Source organism: Procambarus clarkii, chromosome 65, assembly GCF_040958095.1.
Source record: "Procambarus clarkii isolate CNS0578487 chromosome 65, FALCON_Pclarkii_2.0, whole genome shotgun sequence".
In the NCBI taxonomy this organism is placed as follows: domain Eukaryota; kingdom Metazoa; phylum Arthropoda; class Malacostraca; order Decapoda; family Cambaridae; genus Procambarus; species Procambarus clarkii.
This window is the reverse complement of record NC_091214.1, coordinates 32408768-32420629: the sequence shown is the minus strand read 5'-3', so window position 1 is coordinate 32420629 and position 11862 is coordinate 32408768. Positions and strand designations below refer to the sequence as shown.

The following is an 11862-nucleotide window of genomic DNA, read 5'->3' as shown; positions in this document are numbered from 1 at the left end:
ATATTATGCGAAATTCTGAGATTTGAAGGCCAAATCACATATCGTGATACTACATGAAATAGTATCGAAATATTGGTAAAAATGAATATATTTACGTAATATCAAACTACATGAAAAACGTGAAAAAAGTCACTATATAACCATATTTGAGGATTTTAACTTCAAATCATAGAGCGAGGTTTCGTATTATATTAGATCCAAGAAAAGACATATGACAATGTTGTTTCCAATACAAATGATAAAAAACAATGTGTTTTCATTAGAATTAACTATAATGTTCTTGATTTTCCGTTTATATTAACGAGGGAAGATGTACACGTAAAACCGCTCTAATCCGGCTGAAACGTCGATATATGCAATAAAAACCGAACTTCTCCCCTTTTCAATATCTTACTCAGTATTTTAACGAGAAACAAATAGATGATTGAAAATGAAGTATTTAAGGTTATTATCTAATCAATTATGTGTTTGCATCATTTTTATCGTATATATATGAATTAATACCCATGGACGGAAAATTCACAAAAACGTGGAAAACGGCAAAATATTGCCTAATTCGATGATATTTTGTTTAAATCACATGAAGGAAAAGGAGATGATAAACGTCAAAATATTGCTATATTCGATGATTTTTCGTACGAAACAAAATGCAAGAAAACTTGCTTAAAATGCAATATTATGCGAAATTCTGAGATTTGAAGGCCAAATCACATATCGTGATACTACATGAAATAGTATCGAAATATTGGTAAAAATGAATATATTTACGTAATATCAAACTACATGAAAAACGTGAAAAAAGTCACTATATAACCATATTTGAGGATTTTAACTTCAAATCATAGAGCGAGGTTTCGTATTATTTAGATCCAAGAAAAGACATATGACAATGTTGTTTCCAATACAAATGATAAAAAACAATGTGTTTTCATTAGAATTAACTATAATGTTCTTGATTTTCCGTTTATATTAACGAGGGAAGATGTACACGTAAAACCGCTCTAATCCGGCTGAAACGTCGATATATGCAATAAAAACCGAACTTCTCCCCTTTTCAATATCTTACTCAGTATTTTAACGAGAAACAAATAGATGATTGAAAATGAAGTATTTAAGGTTATTATCTAATCAATTATGTGTTTGCATCATTTTTATCGTATATATATATGAATTAACACCCATGGACGGAAAATTCACAAAAACGTGGAAAACGGCAAAATATTGCCTAATTCGATGATATTTTGTTTAAATCACATGAATGGAAAAGGAGATGATAAACGTCAAAATATTGCTATATTCGATGATTTTTCGTACGAAACAAAATGCAAGAAAACTTGCTTAAAATGCAATATTATGCGAAATTCTGAGATTTGAAGGCCAAATCACATATCGTGATACTACATGAAATAGTATCGAAATATTGGTAAAAATGAATATATTTACGTAATATCAAACTACATGAAAAACGTGAAAAAAGTCACTATATAACCATATTTGAGGATTTTAACTTCAAATCATAGAGCGAGGTTTCGTATTATTTAGATCCAAGAAAAGACATATGACAATGTTGTTTCCAATACAAATGATAAAAAACAATGTGTTTTCATTAGAATTAACTATAATGTTCTTGATTTTCCGTTTATATTAACGATGGAAGATGTACACGTAAAACCGCTCTAATCCGGCTGAAACGTCGATATATGCAATAAAAACCGAACTTCTCCCCTTTTCAATATCTTACTCAGTATTTTAACGAGAAACAAATAGATGATTGAAAATGAAGTATTTAAGGTTATTATCTAATCAATTATGTGTTTGCATCATTTGTATCGTATATATATATGAATTAATACCCATGGACGGAAAATTCACAAAAACGTGGAAAACATCAAAATATTGCCTCATTCGATGATATTTTGTTTAAATCACATGAAGGAAAAGGAGATGATAAACGTTAAAATATTGCTAAATTCGATGATTTTTTGTACGAAGCAAAATGCAAGAAAACTTGCTTAAAATGCAATATTATGCGAAATTCTGAGATTTGAAGGCCAAATCACGTATCGTGATACTACATGAAATTGTATCGAAATATTGGTAAAATGAATTTATTTACGTAATATCAAACTACATGAAAAACGTGAAAAAAGTCACTATATAACCATATTTGAGGATTTTAACTTCAAATCATAGAGCGAGGTTTCGTATTATTTAGTTCCAAGAAAAGACATATGACAATGTTGTTTCCAATACAAATGATAAAAAACAATGTGTTTTCATTAGAATTAACTATAATGTTCTTGATTTTCCGTTTATATTAACGATGGAAGATGTACACGTAAAACCGCTCTAATCCGGCTGAAACGTCGATATATGCAATAAAAACCGAACTTCTCCCGTTTTCAATATCTTACTCAGTATTTTAACGAGAAACAAATAGATGATTGAAAATGAAGTATTTAAGGTTATTATCTAATCAATTATGTGTTTGCATCATTTTTATCGTATATATATGAATTAAAACCCATGGACTGAAAATTCACAAAAACGTGGAAAACGGCAAAATATTGTCTAATTCGATGATATTTTGTTTAAATCACATGAAGGAAAAGGAGATGATAAACGTCAAAATATTGCTATATTCGATGATTTTTCGTACGAAACAAAATGCAAGAAAACTTGCTTAAAATGCAATATTATGCGAAATTCTGAGATTTGAAGGCCAAATCACATATCGTGATACTACATGAAATAGTATCGAAATATTGGTAAAAATGAATATATATACGTAATATCAAACTACATGAAAAACGTGAAAAAAGTCACTATATAACCATATTTGACGATTTTAACTTCAAATCAGAGAGCGAGGTTTCGTATTATTTAGATCCAAGAAAAGACATATGACAATGTTGTTTCCAATACAAATGATAAAAAACAATGTGTTTTCATTAGAATTAACTATAATGTTCTTGATTTTCCGTTTATATTAACGATGGAAGATGTACACGTAAAACCGCTCTAATCCGGCTGAAACGTCGATATATGCAATAAAAACCGAACTTCTCCCCTTTTCAATATCTTACTCAGTATTTTAACGAGAAACAAATAGATGATTGAAAATGAAGTATTTAAGGTTATTATCTAATCAATTATGTGTTTGCATCATTTTTATCGTATATATATATGAATTAATACCCATGGACGGAAAATTCACAAAAACGTGGAAAACGGCAAAATATTGCCTAATTCGATGATATTTTGTTTAAATCACATGAAGGAAAAGGAGATGATAAACGTCAAAATATTGCTATATTCGATGATTTTTCGTACGAAACAAAATGCAAGAAAACTTACTTAAAATGCAATATTACGCGAAATTCTAAGATTTCAAGGCCAAATCACATATCGTGATACTACATGAAATAGTATCGAAATATTGGTAAAAATGAATATATTTACGTAATATCAAACTACATGAAAAACGTGAAAAAAGTCACTATATAACCATATTTGAGGATTTTAACTTCAAATCATAGAGCGAGGTTTCGTATTATTTAGATCCAAGAAAAGACATATGACAATGTTGTTTCCAATACAAATGATAAAAAACAATGTGTTTTCATTAGAATTAACTATAATGTTCTTGATTTTCCGTTTATATTAACGAGAGAAGATGTACACGTAAAACCGCTCTAATCCGGCTGGAACGTCGATATATGCAATAAAAACCGAACTTCTCCCCTTTTCAATATCTTACTCAGTATTTTAACGAGAAACAAATAGATGAATGAAAATGAAGTATTTAAGGTTATTATCTAATCAATTATGTGTTTGCATAATTTTTATCGTATATATATATGAATTAATACCCATGGACGGAAAATTCACAAAAACGTGGAAAACGGCAAAATATTGCCTAATTCGATGATATTTTGTTTAAATCACATGAAGGAAAAGGAGATGATAAACGCTAAAATATTGCTAAATTCGATGATTTTTCGTACGAAGCAAAATGCAAGAAAACTTGCTTAAAATGCAATATTATGCGAAATTCTGAGATTTGAAGGCCAAATCACATATCGTGATACTACATGAAATAGTATCGAAATATTGGTACAAATGAATATATTTACGTAATATCAAATATTATAGACTGTGGGTTGGTTGGAGTTGTCGTCGTTGATCCTTCTCTATGGACAACCCAACCCACAACTCGGCAGAGTGCTTATACTAGGAGATCACCCTTGGCGCTTCTGGCTCTTGGAGAGGGGCTCAACGTCACACGTTCAGGGGATGCGGCTCCAACACTTAGCCTCGTTGTCACGTGCACACACCCACTCGAGCCGCTGTGACTCCCCACTCTCTCCTTATGAGATATGATCTCCTCAATCCCCTATGACTTACTAGTATTACCTCTTACCCTGTCCACAGCAGTGGTTCTTGGTTCTTTCTCTCTCTCTCTCCTTCTTCACTACTTCCTGGGAAGCCTCACTAGGACAAGGGCAAACACCAGCAGATTGTGACACATTTACTGGACAAAGCACATACACGATACATACACACATATAATAATAATGAATCCTATACTCTATAATATCACAATCAGGTTGCACTCCAATACCATCAGAACTCTATTAACCTCCTCAAGTTGGTCAAGCCTACATACACTGTTGCACTATCAGCAAGATAATGTATATATAGAAAATCAGCATTTGGATGCAATAACATATACCAGTATAAATGTTCATTGATACACAACAATGATTAATCGATCACTGTCAGTCCTCGAGCACATACATCTGTAGGTAATCAAGCCTACGACTGCAACTCTAAACTTCAGTATAAAAACTCCTTGACATAAGAATGCCAACAGTCACTCACCTCTCACTGCGTCTTGCACGCTACTGACAACCAAACACTATCAACTCCCTACAAGTAATCCACCAGAACTTCCCCTTCCACCTCTGGAAGTTCACTACCCTAATATCCTTAGGTTCTTCCGGGCTTCACTACCAGGATCCTCTGCAGCTCCTCCCGGCTGCTATCATGAAGTTTCCTTGTGCAACTACGGTGCTTCACCCTTCTGTTAGGTTCTTCCACAGCTCTCTTGGCTGCTACACCACCTCTACAGAAGCACGTGACACTCCTCTCCACTGCTGCTTCTCCTCACAGCTCGAGGTCCTCTGCTCCACTACCTTGGAGTCTCATCAGCTACTTCCTCTGCTGGCTTCGAAGTTCTCATCAACTTCTTCCCCAAAGACAAACCTGCAACCCATCGACGTTCCAATAAAATGTTCCCCTTTAACACATAAACAAAAATAACCACACAATATGCTTGCCTCAAACCTCTATCTGTCCTCTACATACAGTGAGAGTGGACTCCCCCGTTTTGGGCGGGTCCATACTCCACCTCGCCTGGCGGCGGTCCTCACTCGCTGGGAGGGTCTTCCTCCATCCGGAGCCGGGCTCCCTCAGTCGTCCGTCAGAGCTCAGAGGGGATGGACGTCGCTCCGTGCTCCTCCCTCTTCACTCTCCTATTTCAGGCCTTCTGCCTTATTAAAACATGTCTAACTTATAAATAAACATCGCTACTGTCGCTGGGCACACGACCAACTACAAACAATCACTATGAACTGGCGTTTATCGTGCTTACCACAGATTAATTGGTCGAGGGCGCTTTCCCTCTGACGGCGTCTGGTCAGGGCGCTCCACACAGCACACAATAATGCTTCTGGGCGATTTAATATCTGCTCGTCGACCAGGACTTGAGACCACAACGTTCCCAGCTCGATTCTACAGCTGGTACGTCCGCACACTTCTCTTCTCTTCGAGATATATCACTAGGGGTTCCCTTCTGGCGGGAGCTCAAACGGAGCGCGGCTTCCCCCTGCGATGTCTGGCACTCAAGTGAGGTCAAGGTCCTCCGGAAGCGAGCCTCACGCCTCCAGCAAAATGTCCACATCTCCTAGCCAGTCATTTATCTATTTCCTTACTCACTGCCCATAATCTTAAATTGTTTTACATATCCAACCAGCCATTTTACATATGCGTTATCACCTCAATACTTGCTAGACCTTCTAGTTAGGTCAGGCTTGCTGAATAACTCTCAAGAAGGGAGACTCGTTTCTCCTGCAGGCTGAGATCATAACACTCCCCTCCCCTTATTTTTGAGAGTTATTCCAGTGGCAAAGCTCGGGATAATACATCCGCCACTAGACTGTCTCTTTCTTCAACCGATTGATTCGAACGGTTTATCTGCTTACGTACTCCCTTAGGAGTCTACAATTTGTTCGTTGCTCCTTGCAACATCCGGCTCACAACTCTCCAGAAACATGGTCTTCTCATAAACGATTTGACTTCTCTGGCACCTCTTGGCTAGGCTGTCCTCCTTGGACGCCTGCACTCCATCGGTCAACTCTACTTACTGTCTCCACCCTCCGTTTCCTCGTCTTCTTCTCTTCACGTCCAGAGTCAGACATCTGCTGTCTGTACCTCCTCTGTCGTCTTCACACTTCCATCTACTGCCATTATACTTCCGTCTCCTGTCATCATACCTCACTCCCTCGTCTTCACCGACGATCCTCCTTTTCGTCTCCTCATTTATCTGAGACCTCATCCTGTTCGACTCCCATCGAGTCCTCGGCTTTCTTCTATTCCTCCATGCTTGCATCATCATCCTCTTCCCACACTTTTCACCTCTATACCACTCCATTTCTTCTCCTTTAACTCTTCTTCGTTCCCTAAAAGTTTCTTCGGGCACTATACTACATCCAACAGCACTCGACCATATATGTCGCTTTGCCTCTCCCAGAGTGCTCGTAAGCATCTCTCCACACATACTGTCTCTTCTCCTTTCATTTTCTCGGTTATTACTCTTCTTCACTATCTCTCCTCCACGTTGTCTGTGAAACATGTCAACTCTTGACATCTCAAACAACTTAACTCCACTATCCCTATGCCTCTGTGCTCGTGGACCACTTGACGCTCTATTTCCGTCCTCAGTATGTCCACATCTTTCCTCATTCCTACTCAGCACAGTTGCATTCACCTTCCGACCCTTAATTTCAGCAGTCTGGGCTCTACTCAGGTCCGCTCTCTTCACAGTATTCTTCTTCGGCTGGGTCATCCTCACTTTTGACCTCACCAAGACTTCATTTTCCTGGGCTGGACCTTCATCAAATAGCCGTGCTATATCTACATCGATCTCTTCCACCGGTTGAATCGACACTGTCTCACCTTCTCCAGCGTCTTCCTTGTCGGCCACCTCTGCCTTCCTCACTACCGAGACAGGGTACTCAATGGCTTGGCGGTCTCCTGACTCATCCCCTCGGATGTCAGTCAGGTTCACACTCTCAGGTGTCCCACCCGTGCAGTGGCCTTCTGGGCACTCCTCTGGCACAGTCTCCGCTATGACTCTTGGCAACACCTTTGTCCCGCACAAGTCATTCCCCAGGATCACTTGGACTCCTGGAACAGGTATGTCGGGGCACACTCCCAACATCACCTCCGCCGACACATATTCCGACCTTAGCTGGACAGTACATACGGGCATGTCACTCTCAGACAATAACCCATATACTCTCATCTTACTCCTGCCAGCTAACCGTCGATCATTCCCAATCAGGCTTCTCGCAATCAAGCTCTGATTAGCTCCGGTATCTCTTAAGATACCAACTTCTACCTCAGGTTGGCCTCCTACACTGATCCAACCTTTGCTCATGAACGGCCTATACCTCTCGTTCACTAAGTTCGCTCTCTGTGGTTTGTCTTCGAACACATTAGTATATTTACCTCGGGGGTCACACATGGCCAGGGTCACAACTCTCTTGCCCTGCCGACAATCTCGCATCACGTGACCCAATCCGTTACAATTGTAACATCTCATCAGGGAGAAATCTCTCCTATACGTACCAGAGTAGCTCTGACTCTGCCCACTCGTATTGGAGTTCCTCGGGCCAGACGTACTACTTGTACTCTGTGGAGCTTTACTGGACTCTTGATTTCCCGGATACCGATCAGTTTCTCGTTTAGCTCCTCCATCCTCACTTTCAGATGAAGCGCGCAACCTACTCTTCTGAGTTTTAGGGTACTTACTTTTATCTGCCCATTTATCAAAATTTTTCTCACCCCAGACTCTTCTGGGTCTTTCATAATTTCTTCCTCCCCAGACTCCATTGGATCTGCCATTGCTGCGTCTCGCCTCGCTTCTCACTCTGTTTTCCCTTAAGCTCTTGTACGCTTCAGTAATCATATCCGCCCTATCTGCGGCATCTTTCACCTCCTTTATCCCTGCTTCTTGGATCTTGAACTTTGTTTCAGGATGCATCATCTCCAGGAACTTCTCCATGACCATCAGTTGCTTCAGGTCAGCGTAAGATCCAACTCCAGCAGCCTCAATCCACTTCTGGAATCGTCTTTCCAGATCTCTTGCTGTCTCAGCAAACGTACACGCTCCAACTTTGATCATCTCTCTGAAGCGCTTCCTATAAGCTTCTGGGGTTAACTGAAACGAGCGCAATATGCTGCTCTTTACTGTGGCGTAATCCTGGCACTCTTCCAGTGACAATTGGGTGTATGCCTCCCTGGCTGCACCGGTCAATCTTAACTGGACCAGCTGGGCCCATTCCTCCTGTGGCCACTCCTTGATGCTGGCTACTTTTTCAAAGTGCTCGAAAAAGCTCTCTGCCTCTTCGGGAACAAACAAGGGAATGTCCTTCTCCCTAACCCTAACATCTGGTGGGTGTGATACCTGGGTGGTGCTCTCTGGCAACCCATGTTCAATCCTTTGCTCAGCCAAGGTTCTATTCGCTTCTATCTGCATTTGTTTTGTTCTCTCTTTTTCTTTTTCGACCTGGGCTTTTTCTTTTTCGACCTGGGCTTTTTCTTTTTCTTGTTCCAACTCCAGTTCTCTTACTCTGGTTTTCTCTTTTTCTACTTCCAGCCTGGTTTTCTCTTTTTCCTTCTCGGCTTCATTTTTCATCTGGAGTTCTAATTTCATCTTTTCCAGCTGGAACTGTCTCTCCTTGTCCTCACGCTGCATCTGGAGCTCTAACTGGAATCTCTCCAAGCTCCTATTCCGGCTACTCCTACTACTGCGGCTACTCTTGCTGCTCCTACTCGATCCCTGGGATCTCACTTCATCCTGCCCATCATCCTCCTTTCCACTTTCAGCTCCTTTCTGGGCTCCTTGCTCTGCCGCTTCACTTTTGGCTCTTAACTGCCTCAGGATCTCATCCTTCATCCCAGCTACTTTAGATGCTTTCAACCTGATGCCACATTTTTCTGCTATTTGTTTCAATTGATCCCTCGTGCAACCTTCTAAATCCTCAGGCTTGCCTGACTCCACAAACGCTTGCACCTTATCCATCTTTGTCCTGTGAGTCTTCCCAAGAGAGAGAATATACACCTGCGGTCACACAGTTTATTTCAGCAAGGGTGTACAAATCCACTCTTGGACAGGGTGTGGGTGTGTCAGTTCACTCTCCCGGACACAGGCCCCCAATTTATTATAGACTGTGGGTTGGTTGGAGTTGTCGTCGTTGATCCTTCTCTATGGACAACCCAACCCACAACTCGGCAGAGTGCTTATACTAGGAGATCACCCTTGGCGCTTCTGGCTCTTGGAGAGGGGCTCAACGTCACACGTTCAGGGGATGCGGCTCCAACACTTAGCCTCGTTGTCACGTGCACACACCCACTCGAGCCGCTGTGACTCCCCACTCTCTCCTTATGAGATATGATCTCCTCAATCCCCTATGACTTACTAGTATTACCTCTTACCCTGTCCACAGCAGTGGTTCTTGGTTCTTTCTCTCTCTCTCTCCTTCTTCACTACTTCCTGGGAAGCCTCACTAGGACAAGGGCAAACACCAGCAGATTGTGACACATTTACTGGACAAAGCACATACACGATACATACACACATATAATAATAATGAATCCTATACTCTATAATATCACAATCAGGTTGCACTCCAATACCATCAGAACTCTATTAACCTCCTCAAGTTGGTCAAGCCTACATACACTGTTGCACTATCAGCAAGATAATGTATATATAGAAAATCAGCATTTGGATGCAATAACATATACCAGTATAAATGTTCATTGATACACAACAATGATTAATCGATCACTGTCAGTCCTCGAGCACATACATCTGTAGGTAATCAAGCCTACGACTGCAACTCTAAACTTCAGTATAAAAACTCCTTGACATAAGAATGCCAACAGTCACTCACCTCTCACTGCGTCTTGCACGCTACTGACAACCAAACACTATCAACTCCCTACAAGTAATCCACCAGAACTTCCCCTTCCACCTCTGGAAGTTCACTACCCTAATATCCTTAGGTTCTTCCGGGCTTCACTACCAGGATCCTCTGCAGCTCCTCCCGGCTGCTATCATGAAGTTTCCTTGTGCAACTACGGTGCTTCACCCTTCTGTTAGGTTCTTCCACAGCTCTCTTGGCTGCTACACCACCTCTACAGAAGCACGTGACACTCCTCTTCACTGCTGCTTCTCCTCACAGCTCGAGGTCCTCTGCTCCACTACCTTGGAGTCTCATCAGCTACTTCCTCTGCTGGCTTCGAAGTTCTCATCAACTTCTTCCCCAAAGACAAACCTGCAACCCATCGACGTTCCAATAAAATGTTCCCCTTTAACACATAAACAAAAATAACCACACAATATGCTTGCCTCAAACCTCTATCTGTCCTCTACATACAGTGAGAGTGGACTCCCCCGTTTTGGGCGGGTCCATACTCCACCTCGCCTGGCGGCGGTCCTCACTCGCTGGGAGGGTCTTCCTCCATCCGGAGCCGGGCTCCCTCAGTCGTCCGTCAGAGCTCAGAGGGGATGGACGTCGCTCCGTGCTCCTCCCTCTTCACTCTCCTATTTCAGGCCTTCTGCCTTATTAAAACATGTCTAACTTATAAATAAACATCGCTACTGTCGCTGGGCACACGACCAACTACAAACAATCACTATGAACTGGCGTTTATCGTGCTTACCACAGATTAATTGGTCGAGGGCGCTTTCCCTCTGACGGCGTCTGGTCAGGGCGCTCCACACAGCACACAATAATGCTTCTGGGCGATTTAATATCTGCTCGTCGACCAGGACTTGAGACCACAACGTTCCCAGCTCGATTCCACAGCTGGTACGTCCGCACACTTCTCTTCTCTTCGAGATATATCACTAGGGGTTCCCTTCTGGCGGGAGCTCAAACGGAGCGCGGCTTCCCCCTGCGATGTCTGGCACTCAAGTGAGGTCAAGGTCCTCCGGAAGCGAGCCTCACGCCTCCAGCAAAATGTCCACATCTCCTAGCCAGTCATTTATCTATTTCCTTACTCACTGCCCATAATCTTAAATTGTTTTACATATCCAACCAGCCATTTTACATATGCGTTATCACCTCAATACTTGCTAGACCTTCTAGTTAGGTCAGGCTTGCTGAATAACTCTCAAGAAGGGAGACTCGTTTCTCCTGCAGGCTGAGATCATAACACAAACTACATGAAAAACGTGAAAAAAGTCACTATATAACCATATTTGAGGATTTTAACTTCAAATCATAGAGCGAGGTTTCGTATTATTTAGATCCAAGAAAAGACATATGACAATGTTGTTTCCAATACAAATGATAAAAAACAATGTGTTTTCATTAGAATTAACTATAATGTTCTTGATTTTCCGTTTATATTAACGAGGGAAGATGTACACGTAAAACCGCTCTAATCCGGCTGAAACGTCGATATATGCAATAAAAACCGAACTTCTCCCCTTTTCAATATCTTACTCAGTATTTTAACGAGAAACAAATAGATGATTGAAAATGAAGTATTTAAGGTTATTAT

At 41.0% G+C, this 11862-nt stretch overlaps 1 protein-coding gene across 1 annotated transcript; it reads right to left on the bottom strand.

Moving 5' to 3' along the window:
* Window positions 1–4255: 4255 nt before the first annotated feature.
* LOC138354981 (uncharacterized) lies at window positions 4256–11496 on the bottom strand. Its single transcript, XM_069309684.1, has 2 exons — window positions 11017–11496; window positions 4256–10628 (listed from the first exon to the last, which is right to left on the bottom strand). Exon 2 carries the CDS (start codon window positions 9368–9370, stop codon window positions 6425–6427), a length of 2946 nt encoding a protein of 981 aa, XP_069165785.1. The 5' UTR covers window positions 9371–10628; window positions 11017–11496; the 3' UTR covers window positions 4256–6424.
* Between the last annotated feature and the right edge of the window lie 366 nt (window positions 11497–11862).

Excerpts from the sequence above, each read along its gene's own strand:
- LOC138354981 (XM_069309684.1), bottom strand. The coding sequence starts at position 9,370 with ATGGATAAGGTGCAAGCGTTTGTGGAGTCAGGCAAGCCTGAGGATTTA.